Consider the following 25,585-nt stretch of genomic DNA (forward strand, 5'->3'; position numbering starts at 1 on the left):
AAATTATGCAGTTTCAATTTCCCTGTTTCACAATTATTATTTTTTTCAGTTTACATTCCCATATACAGAAAATGTCTGTTATAATTAGATATAGTAACTTTATTGATCCCGAGGGAAAGTTTCCAGCATCACAGTTCCATAGTGCAAAACGTTAATGTTAGTAAAAAAGTTAGTACAAAAAAAATATACCAGATATAAAAATACAAGATGAAGAAAACTTAAAACTGAATATAGTGCAGGGTAACAGCTGTGATACATGATTATTAAAAAAGTGAATAAATTAAGTCAAAACTAATAGTTTATCACTAAATTATACATCTACATTTCTTTACTCAACCCCATAACTAATTTTAAACACAAGATCTGGAAAACACTTTGCAATTTAAAAAAAAAAAAAGACAACAGAACAATTTCCAATTTCAATCTTTTTATTAATCCAAAAAGTGAGGCGTTTATGCCACCAGAGCAGAAGCTGTAGAGGACTCACTGTAAACAGAGAAAACATTACCATTAGAGGGAGCACTCCTTAAAATTACCACCACAGAATATATATAAAACTTCTCTACTGAAGGAAACAATGCAGGACTAGGAAAAATAGTCAATATCAAGTGTCAGTGTTTACTATTATAATAATCAACAATCAATATATTTGGTTATATTGACCCAGAAAAATAAACTCCAGAACGGCAGTTAGTCCAATGCCTCAAATGTGAATGAATATGGCAGAAAACACCTAACAAAATGTATAATTTAATTGTGTGAAGGGGACTGACAGATGTGGCACCAAGTAGCCACTCTGGTAATTTACCTCCAACTTTTTTCTAGCACAACAGAAATATCACTACTCTCAACAAAGGGAAGAGCAGGACAATGATTTGTGCATCTTTCATGCATATAGCCCATGTGGGTCAGTTAGTAGCAAGTCAATGACATCATTGAGTTCAACTGTCACCATTTTTCATAATAAAAAATGGAATTGAAACATAAAAACAACAAGGAAAGCTTCCCAAAGCAGAACCAATACGTACTACTTCCAGTTGGGGGCCAGTACTCTCTTGGTCTTGTAGTACCGGGCCAGCCTGTGGATCCTGCTTTCGATGAGAATCAGGCGGAACTTGGCATCCCTGTCCTGCAAGTATAGTAACAAAATGTTATGAGTATAAAGTGTAACAAATTTTGTATTACTGAATATGTGCACCCACCCATGTAAACCCCAATGACTGCCTATACCAATAGCACATTCACCACTGAGGTGGCTTCTTTTGAATCTAATGGTGCCTTCAAATCGGGTCGTGTTTACCGTGTTGACAAGAGTACTTGTGGTATTCATGACCTCTCAAGTGGAAAGTTTCTGAAAGCTCTGAGTTGTGACAAGTTTGTTGACGTCAGAAATGATCATGGAAGTTCATTTTTTCAATGCATAAGTTAATATATTGTAATTTTAGTCATTGTTTTTTTGTAATTTCATGTCTGAGGAAAATGTTGATATTCCCAACACCCTCATCTTTGCACACTAAATTGTTAGCCTATGTGGCTTCTAGATGCAGACAGTAACATTAATATTGCCGTTGCTTAGCAACGGTGTTGTAAACAACTTATCCACTTGAACGCCAAGCATATCGTTTACCCCATGTTGTAAACATGAGCTCACGAGTTTCATTTGAAGGCACCATTATTTTTTTTAGCATTTTGATTTCAATACAATTTTAAAAAGTGAAATTTTATTTAAAAAAAAAAAATGCATTTCCACTAAAACGCAACCAAATTGTCATCTTAATTTTAATAAACTCAAAACAGCTTGCTTATCCAAGTTATGGTGTTCAAAGCATTTGGTGGCACTTGCAAATTATTTTTATGTAAACTACTCACTCAAGAGCATCATATGGGTAGAAATGTACCTCCAAACAACTGAGACAGTGTTTACATAGAGGCATAAAAGCTGATTTTCCAAGCCTTCAGGGAAGGGCAGCAAACTACACCAGATGACACTCTAAATCTTGTTGACCATTACAAGGTGTCCAAATATTGGGTACGAGTTAAGTTTTGGGCCATGTCTTGCTATACCTTTCTGTTTCTCTCCAGATGCTTCCTGACTGCCACAGCCTTCTTGATAAGGTGGTAGAGATCCTCGGGCAGATCAGGGGCCAGACCTTTGGTCTTCAGGATCCTCAGGATCTTGTTGCCAGTGACAAAACGTACTTGGGCAACACCATGGGAGTCCCTCAGAATCACACCTAGACAAGGTGACAAACAGGTTAGAAACTTGGACATTGTATTTTGTTCAAAAGCTTTCTTAAAAAAAAATAAAATGAAAAAGAATAAAATAAACATTCAAAAAAATTTCTGAATCAATAGCTGAACTTTGATCATCTACTTCCACCATCTTAACTATCTGAAGTGATTCATGTTTCAAAAGCAAAAGTGAAAAAACTCCAAGGTTGGTCATGAATGCTGTTAAACAAGATTTGCAAACGCAACAGATTATGTCAATGATTTTGAGTTGGTACCAAGCTAAAATAAGCTTCTTCAGAACTAAATATAGATTAGAGCTGCAACAATTACTTGTCAATTATTCAATTAATCACCAATTATTTTGATAATGGATTTGAATATTTCAAATGTGAATATGTTCTGGTTTCTTTACTCCTTTATGACAGTAAACTCCAGAATGGCAGGTAGCCCAATGCCTCAAATGTGATTGAATATGGAAGAAAACACCTAACAAAATGTATAATTTCATTGTGTGAAGGGGACTGGCAGAGGTGGCACCAGGTAGCCACTCTGGTAATTTACCTCCAACTTTTTTCTAGCACAACAGAAATATCACTACTCTCAATAAAGGGAAGAGCAGGATAATGATTTGTGCACCTTTCCATGCCTATAGCCCATGTGGATTAGTTAGTAGCAAATCTGTGACATTGAGTTCAACGTTGTCACAAGTTTTCATAATAACACATGCTGCAACGATTACTTGTCAATTATTAAATTAATCACCAATTATTTTGATAATTGATTTGAACATTTCTTTTTAGGAAAAAAAATAGGTAAAAATTTGCTGATACAAGCTTCTTAAATGTGAATAAGTTCTGGTTTATTTACTCCTTAAACTGAATATCTTTCAGTCTGTGGACAAAACAAGGCATTTGAGGATGTCATCTTGGGCTTTGGGAAACACTGATTCACATTGTATCACCATTTTATAGACCAAACAACTAAACTACAAATCGTGAAAATAATTAACAATGAAAATAATTGTTAGTTGCAGCTCTAATGTAGATTCAAGCCTTGAGCAAGATATCAGATCAAACATTTTCACTCTCACAAAAGATGGAGAAGTTCTTCAAAACAGATTATATGAATCCATTTCTGTATATTTGTCAAAAAGCTTAAGTCTTAAGATTAACAATTATCTTATCTTGTAGTGTAAACAGCCCTGAAAAGACTGATTTCTAACATGTTTTGCTTCTCAACGGGGGACTTTTCATTCTAGTTGAGCCAGTAAAGCTGCCCACATTTCAACTATTTGTAAGCCTACACCAGCCAATGACAGTTCACATACAGGAGGGAAGAAAAATATTTATAGACAATTTTTAAACTTATTTACACTTATATTTTTTCTATTATTTTATTAAGTGTTCGTATCTTGTTTGCACCTTATGCGCAGTCTGAATGTATGCTTCACTCTCACTGAATGTTGCATCATTTGTTCTTTTTGTTTTGCACTGGGGACCAGCTGAAAAACAATTTTGTTCCTCTATGTACTGTACTGAGACATCTCTCATTAAAAAAATGAGAACTTATCTTTCGTCAGAAAGATTCCCAACCTTACTCTGTGCCCTTGATAAGCTGCAATATAATTGTATAAAAGTATAACATAACGTTGAAAAAATGTAAACCTTAATGAGTCCACTTAAGTATGTAATTAATACAGAGAGATGTTGCATCCAAAACTGCATTGTGCTTAAGCAGTCCCTTGTTTTCATGCAAGGCACCCATTATTTTCCTGTCAAAGAGCTGACAGATTGCTGACCAGACCCTGTTCTTCTGTGCTTTAGTCTGACCTGTACTGTAGTCCTACAGTTAACATGCCAGTGGAGTAGGCCTGACCTGAATGCTTTGAACACTGCCATGGTAAAACAATCGCCAAATGCTTATTTTTTTTAAAATACAAGTATGTAATAATAATGTATAAATCCCAAAATAGCCCATGAAATAAAGAATAATCCCACAACATTATTCATCATTGATATTCTGCATTAATTATTCTCAGGCAGATGTTGCTGTTTGTTATGTGTAGAGGTGCCTGTGTGCATAGTAGTGTGGCAGCAGCACTGTCCCGGAACTGAAACGGGGGAGATGGAGATAGACACACAGAAGGACATGTCAACCTGTTGCTCCACGAAGCTTCGAATACTTTTCAATATTTCTCAACAACGCTTCGAAGCTCAAAAAATGGTGTCTGGGACAGCTCTACAGTGGAGCAAGTTCATAAAACAGCTAATGCAATAGGCTAGTCCTCCAGAAAGTACCGTGCCCTATAGTAGATTAACACAATAGCATGTAAGCTAGATACGCAAAATATATAGGTACATGCTATCATTTTTGGCTTTGTCCAACCTAATTGTTAAATTAGTGAATCCCTCAAAATGTGGCCTATTTGGATATAGACAGTGCACTTTAATAGACAGCTACTTTTTAATTCTGCACACTACAAACAGCTCTACTCTGCACCATCATAGACTGGTTTTACTGAATTCTACAAATAATGTACAGCTTTATTCTTTACTTTAGTCTATTTTTAAAAAACTTCTCTGCCTTAGTTCTTATCCCGCATTATATTCCATATTTGACATTTCTTAATATCTATATCTCCTATATTTTATTATCCAGCACTATATCACTTTTCTCACTATATTCACATGTTTAATAGTCCTATATCTCAGTTATTAACCCTGCACTTTATTCATTTTTAACAGTTTCTTCATCTCCTCTTATTTTTATATACTCTATTACTTACTTGTGTCTTTTTACTAATATGTTTGAACTATGGAACTGTGATGCTGGAAACTTGAATTTCCCTCGGGATCAATAAAGTTACTATCTATCAATCGACTCAGCTAATTCTACACAAATTTAAATTTGATTTATTACAGCCAAATGATGCTACTGGTGAAACTGCGGAGGATGACTGCATCTTTACTTACTTCGTGTTGCCATGTTAACCATTCGGCATAAGCATATATGATACAACAATACGTGGTTAGTATATTTCTAGACCTAAAGTCTCTCATAAAAACACTTACCAATCTGAGAGGGGGTCAGGCCCTTTTTGGCCAGCTTGAAGATCTGTTCTTTGACATCATCAGATGTGAGTTTCAGCCACTGTAAATAATGTTTAAATGATTTACCAACTGATCAAATGGGTTCAGACACATTGTGATACTGATAATGATAGATGGATGAAAGATAATGTCTAGTTTATACTCACAGTGGGAACACTGCGCCTGTAAGGCAGAGCTGACTGGGACAAGCCCTTTCTGTAGGAAACACAGACATGCAACTAGTTAGACACATGGCAGGTAGACGGAGCAAACAAACGGTAAAAGGCATGTTTAAAAGCATGAATTTCTAGTAGCTAACTCATCTGCACACCTGGACTGTTAGTGAAGGTTGATAGCTGTGCTAATAGCTACTTTAGCTTCATACTCGTGTTAGTGCTAACTACTGTACATCTTAACGTTAGGTGCTTTTGTTACAAATGTTTGATTTCTTCGTTAACAGCACATAACAAATCTTTCATTTCGGCTGTGAATGTGTAATATATTACTGTCCAACTTGGAAGACAAAGTCCAGCAGCAGAAGCGTGGTGTGGTGTGGTTAGCTAAAGCTAGCTTGTTTGCTTAAGCTAAGCTAACGGTAGCTAAAGAGACGGATGCTGACATGAAGGAACGGATATTTAAGTTATTTTCTCGCTTCTCGGCTGGATTAAAAAGCTCATTTTGATCCTCAGACATCCCTAACATGTTTACAAGCTGTATTGTCCCACTAAAACCGACCTGAGGACGTGATATTTTAACTTTATGTGATAAAAGGAGAGCTCACCCGGGAGCGTGCATGCGACCCATGATGGCGGTGGAGGAAGAGAGGCCGCACACGAGCCAGAAGAGGGTATTTTGCGCCTGCGCCGGATGTGACGCAACGACGTAGAGAAAAGCTGTATTGACGCATTCAAGATGAAGGCATTGGTATGAACTATACTGTAATATAATGAATGTATGCAATATCTTTAATGTTTTAAGTGAAATTATTGTCATTCTGTCGCGTGTTTTTTTTAATTAATTTTTTTATTTTATGTTCTTTTATGTTTGGCATAGCTCCTTGTTTATGTTTTCGCTATGCTTCTTCTGTATGTAAATGTTTTAATGTTTTCTGCTGTTACTATGGATACTGTCATTTTGAAATAAAAAAAACAAACAAACTATACTGTAATATACTTTAGGTACTATTATACAAAGATGAAGATGTGCTAACAAAGACTATTATATTTTAAATGTTTTTATTATCTTCCCAAAATTTCACATTCACACAAGTTAATTCTGTAACAGAAAACATTTATTTAAAGTTTTTATAAATGAAATGCAACAGTATAAACTATTCAGCACTCTACATACCCCAAAGACAATATAATATATGTACATTTAATAATTGTTTGAACAGCTGAATCCTTTCTTTTTCATGATATAATGGTATACTGTATACTGTATGTCTATTGTATGTCTATGTTCTATTCGTTATTGGAATTGTTTTGCAACACAAATTTTTTTTATGAACTCAAACATGTTCATACCTCATACCGTGTGAAAAAAAAAAACTAGGAAAAGACATGAATGATCAAATTAATCATTTCATTTTGTCATGTAGGAATCCACTGGAGTGTCATCGAAGTGAAAGAAAGTCAAACAGATTCTGTTACAGATTTTAATGTAGATCATTTTTGTTTTTACTCTGGTTAGATGACACTAAATAGGCATCATTATTCACTGAATATTCCTCCCCAGTCTGCTTAACCGTACATATTTCATATTTATTTTTTTATTAATCTTTCAGGTTTAAACTTTGTAACAATGCAACTCTACAGTTATCATTTTTTTTTAAACAATTACTGTATTATTATTGCAGAAAACAAGGCTGGATTACTGACTGAGCAAAGCAGGCTGCAAGGTTACTGTGTTTCACAGTTTGTAATTTGGGGATGCAACATTTTACAATATTGCAATGTTGTACAGTAGGCACATATTAAGTTACATTTTAAGGAGGCCCCTTTGTTTGGTCTTGAGGCTCTGTCTTGTGGAGGGGTCCTGCGTCAAAATCTATTCTTAAAGCCCCAATCAATTATACAGTGCTTATTTATGCATATCCCTTAACAATCTCAATTTAATGAGATTACCTAACAGATGATGAATTTGTGGCCAAGTAGTGTTCCAGTGTATGGCTGCTGTATGGTGTCTGTGGCTCTCGGGGAAAATATATTTTAATTTTTTTTTTTTTTTTAACCAAACTACTTAGAGTAGCACTATTTCAGTTTCATGCATGGATGGACGGTGCGGCTGTAGCTCAGGTGGTAGAGAGAGGTTGGTGGTTCGATCACCATCTCCACGTGTCCACATGTCCTTGGGCAGACAGCTGAATGCAGATGGGGAATTCTCCATAAAATACAACTTAAGCAGACGGCCGGTGCTCAGTGCCTGTAATTCATGCAATTCAACTACACCCAACACATTTTATACAGAACAGAGACAAAGTTTTTGTTCCAAAAACATTTAATTTGCTTTAGGAAAGAGGGATTACAGTACACACTGATCCATTCAGGTTACAGGTCACCAATTAAGAATAAATAACTGGCCATGTTAATACAAACTCTGCTTGCTTTCTCTGTACAGTCACTAAAAGAGTGGATCAGGTCACTAATATTCATAGTGTGAGTGATGCTCTTAGATCATAATCGTCTTGTAGATCTTCTCTTAAAAAAACCTTTCAGATAAATTCATTTTCTTTATTAAACATTAATAACAACTTTAGATTTATAGTTAGCGAGTGGAGAAGGAAAGCAGCTCATGCTCAGAATTTTGTTCCCTTTTTTGTGAAGACGTTTTAAGTTAAAGTTGCCTTTTCGGCGCTGATCCGTGTTCAGTTTTCCTGGCATTTCCTCAAAATTCAGAATGTTTTCTCGCTTAAATATCATAAAACCTGGCTGGATCTGGACTTCACCGGCAGTTTAAGCTATTGCTAACATTTCACCCAGTTACTCATCATGGCGTCATTACACCACTCTTAGGGTGAGTGTGGTACTGCTGCCTCAAGACAGCCTCACGTCCAGACTCCAGTTTTAACTCAGTCCATAAACTGCATTTTGAAAAGTCTGAACTGTGGTTTTGAACCACCTGAAGGAAACACCAAACTGACTTGTGATCAGCGTTATTGGGCAACCGTAATCTCTTCATCCAGAGCACAGACAAGAGCGTGTTCCAAAGTTTATGATACAAATTCCCCTTTAAGGTGTGCTGTGTGAAAATAGTCAAGTAATAACATGAGAGAGAGACCTGGTAGTGTGCATTTAGTGGCGGTCCACTGTTACAAAAAACCTTTATGGTGCCGGTCCGGCACCAAACTTGCTCTGGCAGAACTACTGATATAGAATATAGATTTTTTTTTTTTAATAAGGACATATCACATTGTTAATAAAACATATATAGCAATAAGGCCAAGTTGAGCATTAAAAAGGGATTGTGAGCACAAACAAAGGCACCCTGTTCAGCTCCCTACTTGGGAGAGTGGTTTGATTTGCCGTCCTTCTCATTACATTTTGGCACATTCTTGGGGAATCTTACGGTCACTGTTGATCTCCTGGAATCTGGTGTGTTGGACTACTCTACCCAGAAGTGTCTGCTGCAAAGCAGGAAACCCTGACGCCTCCTAATTGTCTATATGTAGAAAATAAACAAGGAAAATGTAAAAATGAGCCCCCCCTTTTCTATTCCTTAAAAAATAAATGTGTCAATCTATATATACTCTTCTGAAAGTAAGCCGTTTTGGTCCTCTAATATCAAAATGTACAAAACATTACAGCTCTTCGTTATAGTTTAGGAAAAAGAGAGACAAAATAAGCGGAGATTGTTTGTCACAGAAACAATCTTGATTAGTTAAAGAGGGAGAAATAGTGAAGAGTGGAGAGCAGGCTCCCCTTTGAGGGTCTGTGAATCGGCCTGTTCGGTCGCCCTTTCAGGGTGCGTCTGAAGGAGTTTTTGAGTCTGCATTCATGTCATATGGGAATAACCGCTTAAGCAACATGATCATTATTATAAGCAATGACTTGATGGTATTCAAGCTTGATTGAAGCTGTAAGGAAACCATGATGAAATTCAGAAGAATCAAGTTGTTACTGATCAGTGGTTCAGCTGTATTCTGCCATGATGTCTTAATACTTATTAGAACATGTATCTTGTAAAAGAAACGGTCCATTTGGTTTATTAAGTTTGAAATGAAAATATCACTGCTTATACTTCAAATTTGTCAGAAATCCTCCATCCTGAAGTATCATTTTAATGAACTGAAAACTGCAGTGACCACTATTTTCCAGTAATCTGCCACCTTTCCCATATGATTAGAATGCAGCGTTTGTGTGGAGACGCGGAGTCGTTCCCGGCTTCGGGAGAGGCAGGTGGCGGGGTTTTTAGAAGTAGGGGACGGCCGTGAGTTTGTACCACTTGACCGTCTCCTTAGTGAGGTCAAAGTCTTTGAGTCTGAGCGTGATGCCGCCCAGAAAGTAGTTCTCACGCAGCGACTCGGCGCTGAGCACGCTCAGTTGAAGCTCCCGCAGGCCCAGGGTCTCCTTGCTGTAGCCGCTGTACACCAACTGTGGAGGAAGAGGAGGGGAAAGTGAATAAAGTGTCATGATGGCCATGAAGTTATTATTTGGGTTCAGCCATAAAGGAACCAGTTAACAGAATGTTCTTATCAAAGAAAAAACTCTCTGGTTTACGTTTACATTTTTAAAACCAAAACTATGGTTCTTGAGTTCAGGAATATATTTGGACTGTCAAAGTTAACGCAATAATAACACGTTAACGCAAATTTGATTTAATGCCATTAATTTCTTTAACGTATCAATGCTACTAGCCATTTTTAGGTTGTAGCTGACTCAGTTTTAAAGCTAAGAGTGAAGACTGGCATCATATGATACAAGAAAACAAAAGGAATTCATACCAACCATGCCACGCTACCATGTTTGGAAGAACGATAAATTTGCTAAATTTTGGCAAGGAAAAACTGTCATGGCCATTTTCAAAGGGATCCCTTGACCTCTGACCTCCAGATATGTGAATGAAAATGGGTTCTATGGGTACCCACGAGTCTCCCCTTTACAGACATGCCCACTTTATGATAATCACATGCAGTTTGGGGCAAGTCATAGTCAAGTCAGCACACTGACACACTGACAGCTGTTGTTGCCTGTTGGGCTGCAGTTTGCCATGTTATGATTTGAGCATATTTTTTTTATGCTAAATGCAGAACCTGTGAGGGTTTCTGGACAATATGTGTCATTGTTTTGTGTTGTTAATGGATTTCCAATAATAAATATATACATACATTTGCATAAAGCAGCATATTTGCCCACTTCCATGTTGATAAGAGTATTATATAATTGACAAATCTCCCTTTAAGGTACATTTTGAACAGATACAAAATGTGTGATTAATTTGCAATTAATCACACATTTTGTACAATTTTAATTGATTTACAGCCCTAGAATATATACATCAAATATATAACAGAGGCAATACTTTTTTAGTATTTCCTAACCATCTCATTGAAAGTAGGGTTCCTGGTTTTCCTCGAGATCTTTGTCTTGCGTTTGGAAGTCTTGTGTGGATCTGGAAGCAGGTAGGTTTTCACATACGGGTTGGGATCTGTTCCATCTTCAGAAACCTGAAGGGAAGCAGAGGGATTAATAGTCTGACAACAGACGGATAAACAAAATGAGAATAAAATAGCATAACTGGTTGTCAAAGCAGTTAACGGGGATCTGTATTAAATCCTCTCTGTGTTTACCAGATCTCTGATGTGCATGACCATGATGAAGAGATTGCTGTTCCTGTAGGAGATCGACAGCTTCACTTCTCCTTCCACCCGACCAGAAGTGGGACTCAGTGGAGGCTCTGCAACAGTCAAATACCACTCATCACATTCAGGCACACATTCTCAAATGAAGGTAACAACATACCCTTTTCTCTTGGGTAGACACTGATCAACATTATCAGCTTTATAGCAGAATTGTTTCGTTAATAATCTACCTGTGTCACACTCACTGTATCTGTCAAACAGCGAGTGTGAATACTTGAAGGAAGGGGATGAAACATGCAGGTTTTATTTACCTGGTACTTTAGGTAAGCCGTCAGTCTTGTCATGCCGTGCAATTGGATGAAAGAAGGTGTAGACCAGGTCACACTAGAAGCAGATAACATGAGATTACTTCTTTGTCTGGTACAGAATGCTAACGTTGTCCTGCTGCGTTTAGTGATAACTGAGTATTTGCGCGCGTATGTGTACCTGTGTGACCTCTGTGGAGCTCCTCATCAGGTTGTGGGTGTAGTTGTTGAGCTCCAGCTTCCTCTTGGCAGCCACTTCTTTGATGTGGGTGCGACCGAGCACCATCTTGTTAGGGAAACTAGAGATAAGGAGAGAGACAAGGTGTATTTACTCTTCCACAGAATCAGATGTTACTCTCCTCTAAGCGACAGTACTGAGGTAGCGTCTGCATAGCAACCTCACATGATCATAGAGGGAAGGTTAAAGGGGCAATAGTGGGCTTGTAGTATAGGAATATCATTAATCCAGAAGGTGAAGGTGAGGTTCGTTCTCTCCAAAACATGCCAAGTAACTTGCAAGTTTGTGCTAAATCCTGAGATGTCAATTTTAAATGGGGTTGTATGAGGTAGTTCTCTATAGTCAGTGTGTTACCTACAGTAGATGGCGGCCAGCACGCTCCCAGTTTGGAGAATTTTAGCCACCTAAAAGAAAGGCTCACCTAAAAAAATCAATATCAGTTTAAGTGTACGCTATATTTAGAATATTTTCACTGCGTCAGACAGCCGTTTCCAACGGGGAACTGAAGCCTTTATATCCATCTATGCTCTCTTCAAAGCCACCAGACTCCATTGACAAAAACAGTAATTTTACCTTGCATTACACGGGGGTTGCTGGTCTACCACTGCCTCAACCAGTTTGTACGTTTGTGTGACTTTGGTGAATCCGATCTAACCAAAGTCACACAATAACATAAACTACCGGTAACCAGTAGACCAGCAACCCCGTGTTCTGCGAGGTAAAATTGCTGTTTTTGTCAATGGAGTCTGGTGGCTTTGAAGAGAGCATAGATAACGACTACAGTTCCCTGTCGGAAAGAGCTGTCTGACAGCCAGGTAAAGCGGTGAAAATATTCTAAATATAGTGTACACTTAAACTGATATTGATTTTTTTAGGTGAGCCTTTCTTTTGGGTTGCTGCTGCCCCCGTCCACAGCAGAACATTTCTTTGCTCCCATGCCCATACTCCTGTCTGTTTCTCTAAACTGGGGGCGTCTCGACCGTCATCTACTGTAGGTAATACATCGACTGTGGATAAATATCTCATACAACTCCACTTCAAGAAAACCGAACTATCCCTTTAAGGAAATCAGATCAGTAATCGAGACATTAAGAGGCTGAGGGCCACAGCGGAGGAGATGCCTTACCTCGGCAGCTTCCAGAGGGGGAAGAGGATGGAGAGTTTGTTGTGGAGCTCCTGAAACTCATCAAAAGTGCGGAAGAGAAACTGGGGCTCATTCTGACCTTCCCTCAGGAGCCTCACCACATACGTCTGCAAAGAGAGGTCAGGGAGGGACACAGCCATGCAATCAGGTGTCAGTGCTTTTCCAAGTTTACACCTGGAGATGTGATGAAACATGGACGCGACACGGTGAAACTCACATAGTGCTTGTCGGGGTTGTATCTCTTCTGGAAGGAGAAGATGGAGGCGTGGATGATGCGGCCCTCCTGTTTCAGAGTGTACGTCTTGGGGGAGAAAGACAGGATGGGCTCGTCGTTGGCCGGCAAACCAGAGAATCGCAGCTGGGCGAGGTTGTGGATGAAGAAGTTGAACTTGGTGGCCACGCTGCCCAGACTGGACTCTATCAGCCTATCAGAGAGGAGGGGGAAATAGAGGGGTGAAAAGAAATAATATGGGGGAAATTAAAGGAAGGGAGAGAGAGAGAGAGAGAGAGAGAGAGATAGATGGAGGTGAAACAATTATCAATATGCTGTTTTCTCTTTGACCTAAAGCTGTTAGACAAAGTTTTCACAAGGCACATTTCTTTTGTCAACAAACTTAGTTACTAACCCGACTGGTTTTTATAAAGACAAAGTCCACCTGATACTATTTCTCATGTGTCAGGAGTTTTTGTTGCTGTAATGTGAGACAGCAGCTGTTCTTTTCCTTCCTATGCTTATATTGCCACCTGGTGGATTTTCAGTTTGTAGCAACAACAAAAAAGAAAAGGAAAAAGAATTGTCCTTGAACTCAGTCTTCTCAAACAATAACAACTCTGGCCAAAATAGCATCTGTGTACATGGGAATACTTTAGAAGAGGGGAAAAATCTTGGAAGAGTGATGGATTACTCAATTTCTTGAGATTTTTCCAGTGTTGAGGTTGTCCAAGAGTTGGGGAAATTACATTTAAAACTTTGCCCAAGCTGCCAATTTATTTTCTTTTTAAAAAAAACTGAAACGACAGTGGAGACATTAGTTTGGATCAGCGCTGCCGGGAGAATAGATGAGAAGTTAATCCATTTACCTGGTGAAGAAGATCGTTGCCTCAGCGTCTGTGTTGTGCGGCTGCAGGGCATCAAACACATACTTCAGATCCTGAGAGCCGGTCAGCTCCGGGAGGCCTGAAGACGTCATCTACGACACATAAACACACCACAAAAAGAGATGAACACACAAGCAGATTTACCCATTTATTATGATTATATTATATAATTATTATCCACATTATTATTTATTATTATTACTTTCTCATTTAATCCTGCATTAATACTGTACATTTAAAGAAATATTCTTATTTATACCATTCTTGCATTTATATTTAACACACTTAATAGTATGTATTTACTTATTTGCACTGTGGTTATACTTTATGTCATATATTGCATGTCTTAATGCAAATATTTGTACATATTTCTTGTATCTCATTTCTTTTTTTTATTTCTATTTTTTACTTATATTTCTCTACATATATTGTGTTTATATATTGTAGCATTATGTACATCGTTTACATATTCTTTTATTTCTATTTTCTTACATTTCTTTATGTTTATATAAGAGCAACTGTAACGCTCCAATTTCCCCCCGGGATCAATAAAATATTTCTGATTCTGATTTCTGATCATTACCCAAAATACTGTACATCCATATTAAAGGAAATTTATTGAATTAAGTTAATTAATAGCACTCATAACAGCAAAATAATGCCATAAAAGTACTTTGATTATATCATTTTGGTTTTCAGGCTGTCAACCGTTTTGTATGATGGATCTATCAGTTCAGAATAAAGCCAGTTACAAAAGACAATGTGACATAAGCTAAACTCATGTTTACATATATTATATTTTCCCTCATTGACTTGTACATGTTGTTTTAATGCATTATTATAAGTACACACAGGATTTGACTCTGTTTATTTGCATCTCTCTCAATGTCCACAGAAATAGAAATAACAGCTAGGAACAAGGACAACAAAGCTGCACAATGAAGATAAAGAATAGACAGGACTGTTATGCACACATTATATAAATACTTACATATAAAATATTTAATTATTATTCCTTGTGTAAAGCCCTCTGAATTGCCTTTGTATTTGAAAAGTGATACAAATGCCCTCGCCCCTTTAGAAATATAATTAACAGCTGAAATTATTTTGAGAAACATCAAGAGGCCATATACTACAGCATATTCCATAATCCGACATTTCCAGGACAACAGTGAAGCACTGATTTATTATGAAGGCAATTTTTTCCTTATTTTGGCTCCTGCAGGTGCAAAAGAAATTAGTTCCGCTCAACAATGAGGACACTTTAAAAAGGAGGTCAAAACTACTAAAAAGACTGATGAAGAAAAAGAAGCTGGAGGTAGAAATATGAAGATAGAAAAACAAGTCAGCCGCAAGATGCAAGAACAAGAATCTAGAACAACGGCACTACAACTAGATCGATTAGTGAACTGACATCAAATGAATCTGTTTTGTTAATTGATCATTATGAACTGAATATCTTTGGGTTTTGTGTGCGTGTGTTCTGTCTCACCAGTGACAGCAGGTTGAGGAAAAGCCCGGAGTGCTTGCGGATGAGGTTGTAGGCCTGGCTACACAAGTCTACAAACAGCTGGAAGCGACTGGTGGGACGCTCGCCGCCGTTGATGACGTACGCCATGTCAGAGGTCAGAACGAACGGAGCGCGGTCCCTGATGGGAAAAGAAGGAGAGAAGACTTTGTCAAGAAGTTATTAAAAAAAATAGTGTTTGTGGAGGTCTTTAGTTAAAATCTGGATCAAGAGAGAGAATGCACAACACTAAAAGCACCACGGGGACACCCCGAAGCAAGTTCCTACAAAAGCCTCTAAATATTTCAGTGGAGATGCTCAGAGGCTAAAAATAGAAAAGCGTGTTTGTCGGGCAGCCCACCAGCTGGGAACGAAGTGCATTGTGTGAGCTTTGAACCAGGTCATGCTTGAAAATACACATTAATCTTGCTGAGTAGAAATACAGTAAATCCTACACCTGAAAAAGTGAATTTCATAGAAACGTAGCTAATGATGAGAACAAATTATGACGAAAATCAAAGCGATACATGTGTTGTTATTTCCTCTGGTGGTCTATTGTAACGCTACAACTGGGACACAAAGCTTTAGTGTCTATGTTCTCATCACATTCCTTTATGATTCTGGGTTAGCATTCCCCACTGAAATCAACTGGAACAAGACCTTTCACCTATTATCTGATAACTACCTGGCAATAAAAACAAAAAGACAACAGTAAACATCCTGATTGTCACGTTATCAGATTTTCCCTACACAATCATCGTGCCTAAAAGAATTCCCGATAGCTATATTATCATGATATCTATAGAAAATTTAAATAATAATAATAATGCTATCAGTCAAATTCATCTTTAACTTTGTTTAATGTGCATTCTACACTCAAAATACGAGTGTAGGGAGGTGGAGAGAGAGTCTGTAACCATAACTGTACATATAAAATGATTTAAGAGCCACTGGATTATCTACACGATATTATCATATATGTGTTATTAACATGATATCAGTATTTAATATCTAAATATCACGGTTACCGTCAATACCGGTATATTGCGACACCCCTAATTAGGGCTGTTCTCGACCAAGGAGCAGCCCTACCCCTATTCCCGACACACCCTTATGTAAAGACCTTTAAACCCTGACTGCACACCACAGCATGTTTTATCTGACACGCACTTTCTTCATATCTGATTTTCACCTTTTGAAGCTGCCAAACATCTGGGCGTGTCCCAGGAACTTGCCGAAGTCGATGTGGAACATGTGACCAGTGGAGCGCAGCATGATGTTGTCATTATGGCGATCGCAGATGCCCAGTACGTAGGTCGCCACACAGCATCCTGCACACGAGTAGATGAAGTTCTCTGATGCCTTAAAAAGAGGAAGAAGAGAGACACACAGAGAGAAGGGAAGAACAAAAATGAATACTCAGAGTGAGGTACAGGCTTTAGGTATTGCTTGACTGGCTACATAGCAAGTACAGCCATGATGTAGTGTAATACTGGCTGCAAAAAAACTAAATGCTTGAGAAGGAAGTGAAGTTTGTGACCAGAGACTTAAGTGTCACCAGAGCTCCATATAAGCGTGAATCTGATGACATGTTTACTCCTTTGTCCTGCTGAAGTTCAGGGTCAAACTTTATGCGTTAGATTTTTAGGGTCAGAGGTTGTGAGTGAGGAGTAAGGTTTCACATTTATAGGCGTCAAAGGTCACAAAGTTGTACAACTGCTATAAACTTCAAGAGTACATAAACTGTGTGTTTTTAACTACTACAGAGGCAAATCGTTGTCAAAGGAAAATTACGGTTTTAATATTTGAGCCATTTTCCCCCCAACTAGTTTAACCCACAAGACATTAAAAAGCAGCTCTGTGGTGTAACTGAGATTCATAATATATGTGAAACCAATTACAAATAGTTTCACAGCTTCTTTGGCTTTAAATGCGAGCGTGTGTTTTTACCTTCTCATATTCGTCCTCAGCAGGGTTGTACTTGCGGAGCCACTCTGCCAGCGGTTTGTCCTTGAAGGATCCGGTGACGCCGTACTCCACCTGGATCTTTCTCAGGGTGTCGGAGGACGGCACCAGCTCCACCATGCCTTAAAACAAAAAACATCACAATGACAATACCATTACACAGATGTCTGCTCATGAATCATAATCAGCTGTTAGACGTTTAAAAGAAGTCGGTTTCGATTACAAGACAGTAGAGCTGTTATATTTACCTACTATTTGGATAATCGATTAATTGTTTTTAATGCAAAAATGGCAGAAAATGCTGTTTTCAGCCTCTCAGATATGGAGATATTCTGCTTTTCTCTGTTTGACATCATATTGAACTGAATATCTTTGGGTTTTTGGACTGACAAAAGAAGACATTTAAAGGCATCATCTTGGACTTTGAGAAAATGGGATGGACATGCTTTCAAATTTTATGACATTTTATAGACCAATCAACTCATCTAGAAGATAATCAGCAGATTAATGGATAATAATTGTTAGTGTCAGCCCTGCATGACTGGACTGGAGTCATCATTTCCGCCTGTGCCATCTGACAACAACTGAGTACTTCCTTCTTATAAATGAACACTGCAGTACAGAGCTTATCTGATCTTCCAACGGCCACAATGGTGTTTTTAATCTCAGAGAGAAAGGTCATTTCCTCTCTGAACATTGTAGTAACTAAACCTCTAAAGTGCAGAAGTTCTTCTTCTTCTAGCATTTTTGTAAGTTACCAATCAGGTGCCCCTCCCTCTGGACTGGAGGTGGACCGACCCAGATTTGCATGTAGCCCATGAAAACAAAGACGGATTGCAATCAGATTTGTGATCTGGCCAACAGAGACGCATATACGCACACTCAGTTGCCAGTTTATTAGGTACACCTTGCTAAAACTAATTCAGTCTGATACAACAGTTCTGCAATAAATCCAACATTCATGATGGTTGTAATGTTTAGAGAGGTGTTGAATTAACTACTTTATATGGTCATTTTGGAGTTTGTGGTGCTGTTGCATTGTATTGTGTTATACTGACAGGTGTTTCTATTATTTCTTTCTTAGTTCTAAATAACAGAAACACCTATTTAATGCAATACAGACCAAGAACACCACAAACTACATCCCCCAAAATGATCAACATATCGATTCAACACCTCTCTAAAACAGAATTTATTTCAGGACTGTTGTATTAGTTTTAGCTTATAGTGTATATGGCTAAGTGTCTTAAATCTCATCTGGGATTTGTCAAGATACGAGACACTTGAAATGACGAGTAAATGGGGGCTCTGTATGTGTTTGACTGGTACCTTTGTCCTTGCCGGTGGAGATGCATTTGAAGTTGACGATGCGGAGGTCCAGCCCCTCTTGCAGCCAGATGCGGTCCATGATGCGGATCATCTGGAGGGCCAACATGTCCTGCCTCAGGTCCTCTCCAACCTGACGCAAACACAGACAAACAAAGAGACGAATTACACAACACTTTATTATTACTGGTTGGATTTCACTTCAGCCACCAGGGGGCGCAGTGTTCAGAAGAGAAGCATGTAAACAACAGTTGGTTACAGCAAGTTTTGATGTGCCTGATGACAACTCCCTTTAAACTAATGGAGCATGTGCAAAAGATACACAAGAACCAGTTCTCAGGTGTACGTACAATAAAACAATGGCTGTTCATGAAGTTTGTTTTCAGCGTTTTCCATTGTGTCTCCATGGTCAGCTTTTTCCATACACAGTTCATAGTGTTAGTGTGTGGGTACAGTACCTTGAACATAACATTGATCTCTTCTCCCAGTGGGTCGGCGTTGACCAGGGCCAGCTTCAGGGGAACTGCGTTGGAGTTGAAGAAGGAGCAGGCCTACACACACAAACAGATTTTATTCTTCTGATGCTCTACATGATGCTGTTCTGTTTGTAAGATCCAGCTTTACAACAGCATCTAATCATGTCTATCTTTGCATCTTTGATTTATCTTGAGATATGATTTTAGAGCCACTTGTTGTTTCGTCTCACCTACCCAGAGGCCACATACCGTATGTCATGATGACACGTCTCCAAAAACGTCACCATCCAATGACTAATACATCTGGATCATATCCACATAAGAGACGTGTCTAACTGGGGTCATCGTTTAATCACCAATTAAACTATAAATGACTCTATATAACCCCTGAGGTAAGCAAAATGATAGATTCGCTAGAGGAAGGTCTGATTAGAAGCTCCTTTATCTCCTTTTGTGGCGAGCAATGTTCCTCCTCTTACTTAAGAAAATACATACAGATGTTAGGATGACATCAGAAGTATCTCATTATCTGTGATGAAGATCTTTGAGAATATCTGCATGCATATGTTCTGTGTTTTGGTGGAACTGCAGCCTAATGAGCTCATTTCCTGGGCGGTTTGAACCACAGAGGTTCTACAAAGAGCATGTGGTTGTTTTTGTGTTTAACTGTTCTGTTGAGATTTTCTTAATCTCCTGCTCTGCGTGTTTCTATTCAATGTTACAGATATGAAATCACTGCTGCTAATTCTTTGTGGATCACGTATATCCAGTGTGGTGAGGGAGTTGTATTTAACTGAAGATTCTTTATAATTAAAGAATAGCGGAATCATGCTAAATTGACAACCTCTCATTATTCATGGCCTGTGTGTGTGTGTGTGTGTGTGTTGTGTGACCTTGAAGTTTAGCTCTTTGGCCACCAGACTGGGGCTGAGGGGCAGCCGGCAGCTGTTCCTCTGGAAGAAGTTCTGAACATTTTCAAGGCCCTCCTGCAGCGCCACCTGAACACACATGAAAATACAAAAACACACATAGAAATGTTATAACACACAGACACACACACACACACAATACACAATACAGTAACGTACAATATTACAGCCAGATCACACAGACACACACTGACCTGTCGTGCAGACCCCCCGGCCTGTCGGACCCTCTCGGCCACGGCTCCCAGCAGGTTGACCAGGTGAGTCTGCTTCTCCAGCTCCGCCCTCAGCTTGACTCCACAGACACACAGCAGGGCACCCAGCACCCGCTCGTAACGCTTTCCCCAGGCGGGATCCTGGACAGCGTCCTTCAGCAGCCTGCAGCCATGACACACACAACAACAGGCAAACTTTACCGGACACTATCATCCTGGACACTCGCTTTTCCTTAAGACTGTTTTTATGTAATCAGCATCAAAGTGCTTAAAGTGGCAATAGACAAGTTTTTTGCTTTAACTTATCATTATGAAGTGAATGTTGATTGCACAATTTAATGGCTATAGAATTAGGGCTGCTGATGTAAGGAAAACATACGAGATGCGATAACGTTGAATATCGCGATAACGATATTACTTGTGATAAATAAACCAAGATTTCAGTATACTGCTGAAATACAACAAATTGCTTGTTTAATTAAAAAATGAAAGGAAATTATTTCCAACATTCTTTTATTGAACACAAACAAACATTTTAAAGTGCAGTTTTCTACTGATACTCTCAACTAACTCAAAAAACTGCAATATCACAGTCTTTCACGATGTGTTTATCACGCAAGTTGACATCGCGATGACGATTAAAAACAATATATCGTGCAGCACTGATAATAACACTGTCAGCATTTAGATTGGCTTCCTATAAGCTTCGCTTTTCACTATGCAACACTTAAGTAACATAAAGGACCCCTTTAATGAACAGTACTGTATGTTGTATGACCATTCATACAAGCTACTGAATAACAGGAAATCAGATAAACTTGTGGTAAGGTATGTTTGATAAATAATGCCATAAACAGCAATATAGACACATTACCAAGTGTATTTTTTTGGTGACCAAGTGCTCATCGCATCTTGAAATACCACTTTTTTTTTCGATGGATGTTTTTTCAGATGTTCTGGAAGCCTCTTCATTCACTTCAGCATCTATCAGACTCTTTATTTTGCAGCATTTCCTTTCAGATGTTTGTTTGAAAACAGCTACGACAGCTGGTTGCTGCGAACTCACCAGTAGAGGTAGTGGGCAATGTTGATGTTGCCTTGCGCTCTGGACAGCAGGAACATGACGAGGGCGTTCTTTAGGTGACACTCAAACTTTAGTGCCTGAGAAGAGTCGACAGAGAAAAGTAACTTAGAATGATAGACGGAGGAATTGTGAGTGAAAGGGAGTGAATGCATGAGAGAGAACCGTTGAGTGATGAGTGACTGAGTGGGTGACATGTGAGAGTGAGTATATTTTTAGATGTACCTGTACTAGCTGTGGCAGGTAGTCAGCCAGCTCATCGTCACTGCTCTTCTCAATCCAGCTAACAGCCACATTTCTCACTTCTGTATCTGCAAACCTAAACACACACACAACACACACAATTAGACACAGGACATACAACAAACAAAGATCTGTAGAGTTAAACAGAGAAGAAACATTTTTTCCACAATTCAAACTTGACTTTGGCTTCACCAAGAAAAATTAAAACACACATACATACATATAAGTCACACACACCAAATTTAAACAAAGTTCAAATTTAATGATAATTTTAATGATAAAAGAGAACAAACAAGTCAATGTTAAAAAAATTAAGTTTGAATATATGAAGACACGTGACCAAAAAAACCCAAACAAAAATAAAAACTGTACTAACCCTATGCTGTATTTTTTATTATTATATATTATATAATTATTAATTATTTATTAATTATTATATATTATTATTATATATATATTTTTTTTGCATGCTAAAATGCATTCTTCAAATAAAATTATTCACAACTTTTTTTGATATTTATATAAATTTCAGATTTCTTAAGAACCTGCGACCAAATGTCTGTTTAAAGGTACTACGAGGAACTCTCATTTTGCGTTGAAAGTGGCGGTCCCTGTGGACAAAAGCGGTAGTGTTTCCGAGCACCAGAGTCTCTTTAGAAAACCTCTCATTTTACTGAAGCAGGGTCTGACAGTCTGCCCCGCTCAGTCCTGGTTCTGGTTCTCCCGTGCCTCCCTTCCCTCCAGCAGGCCCAGCAATACGGCCTGGGCCTCCAGCATCATGGTGTCGGTGTTGACCCCCACCGGGGACCGGCGGAGCAGCGAGGTGAAGCTTTGCTCCTGGCCGGAGGAGGAGCCGTGCAGAACTCTCCACCTCCCGCTGGAGGTCCGAATGCAGGTGGAAGGCGGCAGCGAAGCCGGATCTGGATCTGTCTGCGGCGGGCTGGTTGGCGTTTCTGGTGAACTTCTCTAATTTCACGGGGAATCGGACCCGATGACAGGCATTAAGAATAACTTTATGGCAAAAGCCGCTATTCTCGCTGATGGTCTTGTTTCCTTATGTAGGTCGTATAGAGGCATCAGTATTACATTGAGACTGTTTCATAACTAGTTAAAAGTTCCTCACAGTAACTTTAAGTCTTGAGCACAGTGCATACTTTGAGTCGAGCAGCTCCAGCGCAGTGACGGGGGGCAGAAGGGGCCAGTGGCGCAGCAGGGAGTGGATGTGAGCCATGCTGGCCCAGTCCCAGCTGGGCGCACTGGCCAGCACTTTGGGGAGGCTGCTGGGGTGGTCCTTCCGACAGTGGAGCCGATGGTCCCATAGAAGCTGGTGATCTGCCCGCTTCAGCCTGGAGACGGAGTGAAAACAGACGGAGAGGGAAGATGGATGAGATGGTATTTACAAAAAAATAAATAAAGATGTTAATAAACTGCCCCCCACAAATGTGTTTCTTCACCTGGATTTTTGAGTTATTCATCTTTTCAGTCATATGTAACCAACTGAAATGTGTCATATGTTTAAAAACGACTTCTAGGTTTTAACACTGTTAAATAAACTAACAGAAAATATTAAACATCTCCAAAATGAGGAGTTTACTTGGCAGGGTCAACAATAATGTTTAAAACAGACAGACAACAGAGAGAGAGCACTAAAACAGAATCACACAAGAACTTCAGAGGAAATCTTCAGTGGTCCAGAGTGTTAGACTTGTTATTCAGGATAGCTTGGAAGTGTTTGAGTTTGTAAATGTACATCGAAAAGAAAAGAGCTGACATGTTCAGATAATCTTTCCTGAGCAAATAAAGGTACAAGAATACAATCATTTCATGAGACTTTAGAGTCACATAACACCGGTGACTTAACGAACCACACACAGGAAATAAAATGTCTTTAACACCATTGAATAAGTGTGAAATTTCTTGGCTAGTGTCCTGTGAGACCTGTGAGAGAGTGAACTGTGAAACTCAAGGTGTGGCACATCACACGACGGGTCCCCCGGTGGGCCCTGGACACCACAAGCAAAAAAACACTGATGTTAAATATCTCTGTCAGCCAGCTTTTGCCTCTCTGAAGTTGCCAGAGCTGTTGACCTCCTTGTATTAATAAAAACATTTCTCCTTAAGCGATTGATGGAATATCACACACACTGAAACAGCACACGACAGATCCACTAGTCCTGTGCCCACAGAGGCTGGAGAGATGAATGGGCAGGACAGGCAGCAGGCGGTGAGAGCCCAGTGAGAGAGCGCTCTGTGCTAAAGTGCCGGTTGAGTCTCATGCATGTTGGCAGAGTGGAGGAGATTTGGCTGGCAGCAGGCATAAGAGAGCATTTAGCTGGGCCTGGAGCAGCTGGAAGAGAACAGACACGCTGGAGCAGACAACATACAGGCGTTTATGGGGGAGCTGGGGCTGGCAAAGTCAGGGGCATCTTTTAAAATCTCTACGCAAATCTAGTAAGTCCAACGGATTTCGGGTGGTCTGAGCGACGGCCAAAAAGCTGTCTGCTGAAGGGGATAAATCAAACAGAAATACTGTTTCTGTGCACGCTTCTGACTCCCATAGCAGTAAGTACTGGAAGTTTACAAAAAGCCTAACTAGCAGTCAATAGACTACAATCATAATTCAGAAGCACATAGATTCAACATTAAACTACACACCCTTTAAAAGTGTGGTTTTGATTCCCCTGAGGTGAAATATATTTCATATATAAAATAAAAAAACTAGTTTTTTAAACAACATTTAAATTTGCATTGTTATCAACAATAATAAACACAAACTTAGAGATGTTGTCTTGCATACACGGCCTTCAGATGCCGTCACATGATAAGAAATTTGCTCTGTGCAAGGAACATTATTCACCGTTTCTAAGCAACAACAACAACAACAGTTGCAGCTGTTATCTCATTGGTTGCGCTTTGAAAGGTCAGCGGCAACGAAGGTCAAAGTAATTTGAATCTTGAGCGCAGCGCTCTGTGGCAATTACAAGTGGTGCGCCACGTCAAGGGTAGCGCTTCCGCCTAGTTGGGCGGGACCACTCTTCCCATAGCGCAGAGCGATTTTTACCACCGATCACGTGTGGGTGGCTTTTGACTCATTTATCCACATGGTGGCAAGTTGCAAAGAAAATATCGTATTTTGTTGTTTTTGACTCATGCAGAAGGACATTGTAATCACAAATTGAGAAGTTCTTACACACTCCAGCAGTTGCTTCAAGCCTCTTGTGTTTGTACAAGAAGCACGTCTGTTTTGCACATCAAGCTGAGCAACATTAAGACCACCTCTCTAGTGGCATTAACTGATGTCAGTGCTTTTATTTTAAATCATTCCTGCAAACCAAATTTCCCTGACAAACTGAAGAGACGAAAAACAGCAGAAAAGGCTGAAAACATGGGGGAGATTCTCGTACCCAAAGTTGGAGGCTCGGCTGCAGATTTTCTCCAGTTTGCGTCGCAGATCAGGATCCAGCTCCTCCAGTGTGTTGGTGTCCGGTCTGGGTTCTTCCTTGGGTCCCACATATAAAACATCCAACGCTGAGTTGGGGAAGTCCACCTGAGGGTTAACACAAATACCAAAGTTGGTATCAGGTTATTGCTCTGAAGTAACTTTAATTCAAGAAGACACATTTCATAAATATACTGTTCTTTCTTATTTGGAAGAAAATGAAAACTAGGTCCAAAACAAACTGCAACGTTGTCGATATCATACGCAGTTAGACAATAACTGGTATTATTAAAACCATAGTACTGTTTCCATTATGAAACCTACCAGTACTGCTACCTCTACTACCATCAGTACGATGAGTATTACATGTACAATAGACGATGTTGGTGTACTATTACTACTGATAAATATAGCAATAGTTGTAGCAGTCATAGCGCACTGGTTCTCAGATGTGAAGGTAGTGCAGTAGTAGTACTGTAGCTGTCATAGTAGTCACGATAA

The 25,585-nt window shown here is 39.2% G+C and overlaps 2 protein-coding genes and 2 non-coding genes across 5 annotated transcripts in view; all 4 read right to left on the reverse strand.

The window, feature by feature from the left end:
- Positions 1–410: 410 nt before the first annotated feature.
- On the reverse strand, positions 411–6,212 carry rps13 (ribosomal protein S13). Its single transcript, XM_074633814.1, has 6 exons — positions 6,103–6,212; positions 5,489–5,537; positions 5,304–5,382; positions 2,065–2,234; positions 1,029–1,129; positions 411–486 (listed from the first exon to the last, which is right to left on the reverse strand). The coding sequence occupies exons 1-6, from the start codon at positions 6,123–6,125 to the stop codon at positions 453–455; spliced, it is 456 nt and encodes a 151-aa protein (XP_074489915.1). The 5' UTR covers positions 6,126–6,212; the 3' UTR covers positions 411–452.
- Positions 753–883, reverse strand: LOC141767159 (small nucleolar RNA SNORA19). Its single transcript, XR_012593812.1, has one exon. It is a non-coding gene; the product is annotated as a small nucleolar RNA SNORA19 (small nucleolar RNA).
- On the reverse strand, positions 2,738–2,868 carry LOC141767160 (small nucleolar RNA SNORA19). Its single transcript, XR_012593813.1, has one exon. It is a non-coding gene; the product is annotated as a small nucleolar RNA SNORA19 (small nucleolar RNA).
- Positions 6,213–7,802: 1,590 nt separating the features above from the next.
- Positions 7,803–25,585, reverse strand: part of pik3c2a (phosphatidylinositol-4-phosphate 3-kinase, catalytic subunit type 2 alpha) — a 56,366-nt gene continuing 38,583 nt past the window's right edge. For both annotated transcript variants that reach the window (XM_074633805.1, XM_074633806.1), the window contains 19 exons: positions 25,050–25,192; positions 22,800–22,991; positions 21,628–21,721; positions 21,388–21,482; positions 20,304–20,484; positions 20,074–20,178; positions 19,163–19,255; positions 18,708–18,837; positions 17,364–17,500; positions 16,606–16,775; positions 15,399–15,555; positions 13,889–13,998; positions 13,026–13,233; positions 12,791–12,915; positions 11,608–11,725; positions 11,433–11,505; positions 11,110–11,216; positions 10,861–10,986; positions 7,803–9,913 (listed from right to left, as the gene is read on the reverse strand). In XM_074633805.1, coding sequence (XP_074489906.1) covers positions 9,731–9,913; positions 10,861–10,986; positions 11,110–11,216; positions 11,433–11,505; positions 11,608–11,725; positions 12,791–12,915; positions 13,026–13,233; positions 13,889–13,998; positions 15,399–15,555; positions 16,606–16,775; positions 17,364–17,500; positions 18,708–18,837; positions 19,163–19,255; positions 20,074–20,178; positions 20,304–20,484; positions 21,388–21,482; positions 21,628–21,721; positions 22,800–22,991; positions 25,050–25,192 — 2,547 coding nt within the window. In that variant the 3' untranslated portion in view covers positions 7,803–9,730. The remainder of the gene's footprint in view (positions 9,914–10,860; positions 10,987–11,109; positions 11,217–11,432; positions 11,506–11,607; positions 11,726–12,790; positions 12,916–13,025; positions 13,234–13,888; positions 13,999–15,398; positions 15,556–16,605; positions 16,776–17,363; positions 17,501–18,707; positions 18,838–19,162; positions 19,256–20,073; positions 20,179–20,303; positions 20,485–21,387; positions 21,483–21,627; positions 21,722–22,799; positions 22,992–25,049; positions 25,193–25,585) is intronic.

Source organism: Sebastes fasciatus, chromosome 4, assembly GCF_043250625.1.
Source record: "Sebastes fasciatus isolate fSebFas1 chromosome 4, fSebFas1.pri, whole genome shotgun sequence".
In the NCBI taxonomy this organism is placed as follows: Eukaryota; Metazoa; Chordata; class Actinopteri; order Perciformes; family Sebastidae; genus Sebastes; species Sebastes fasciatus.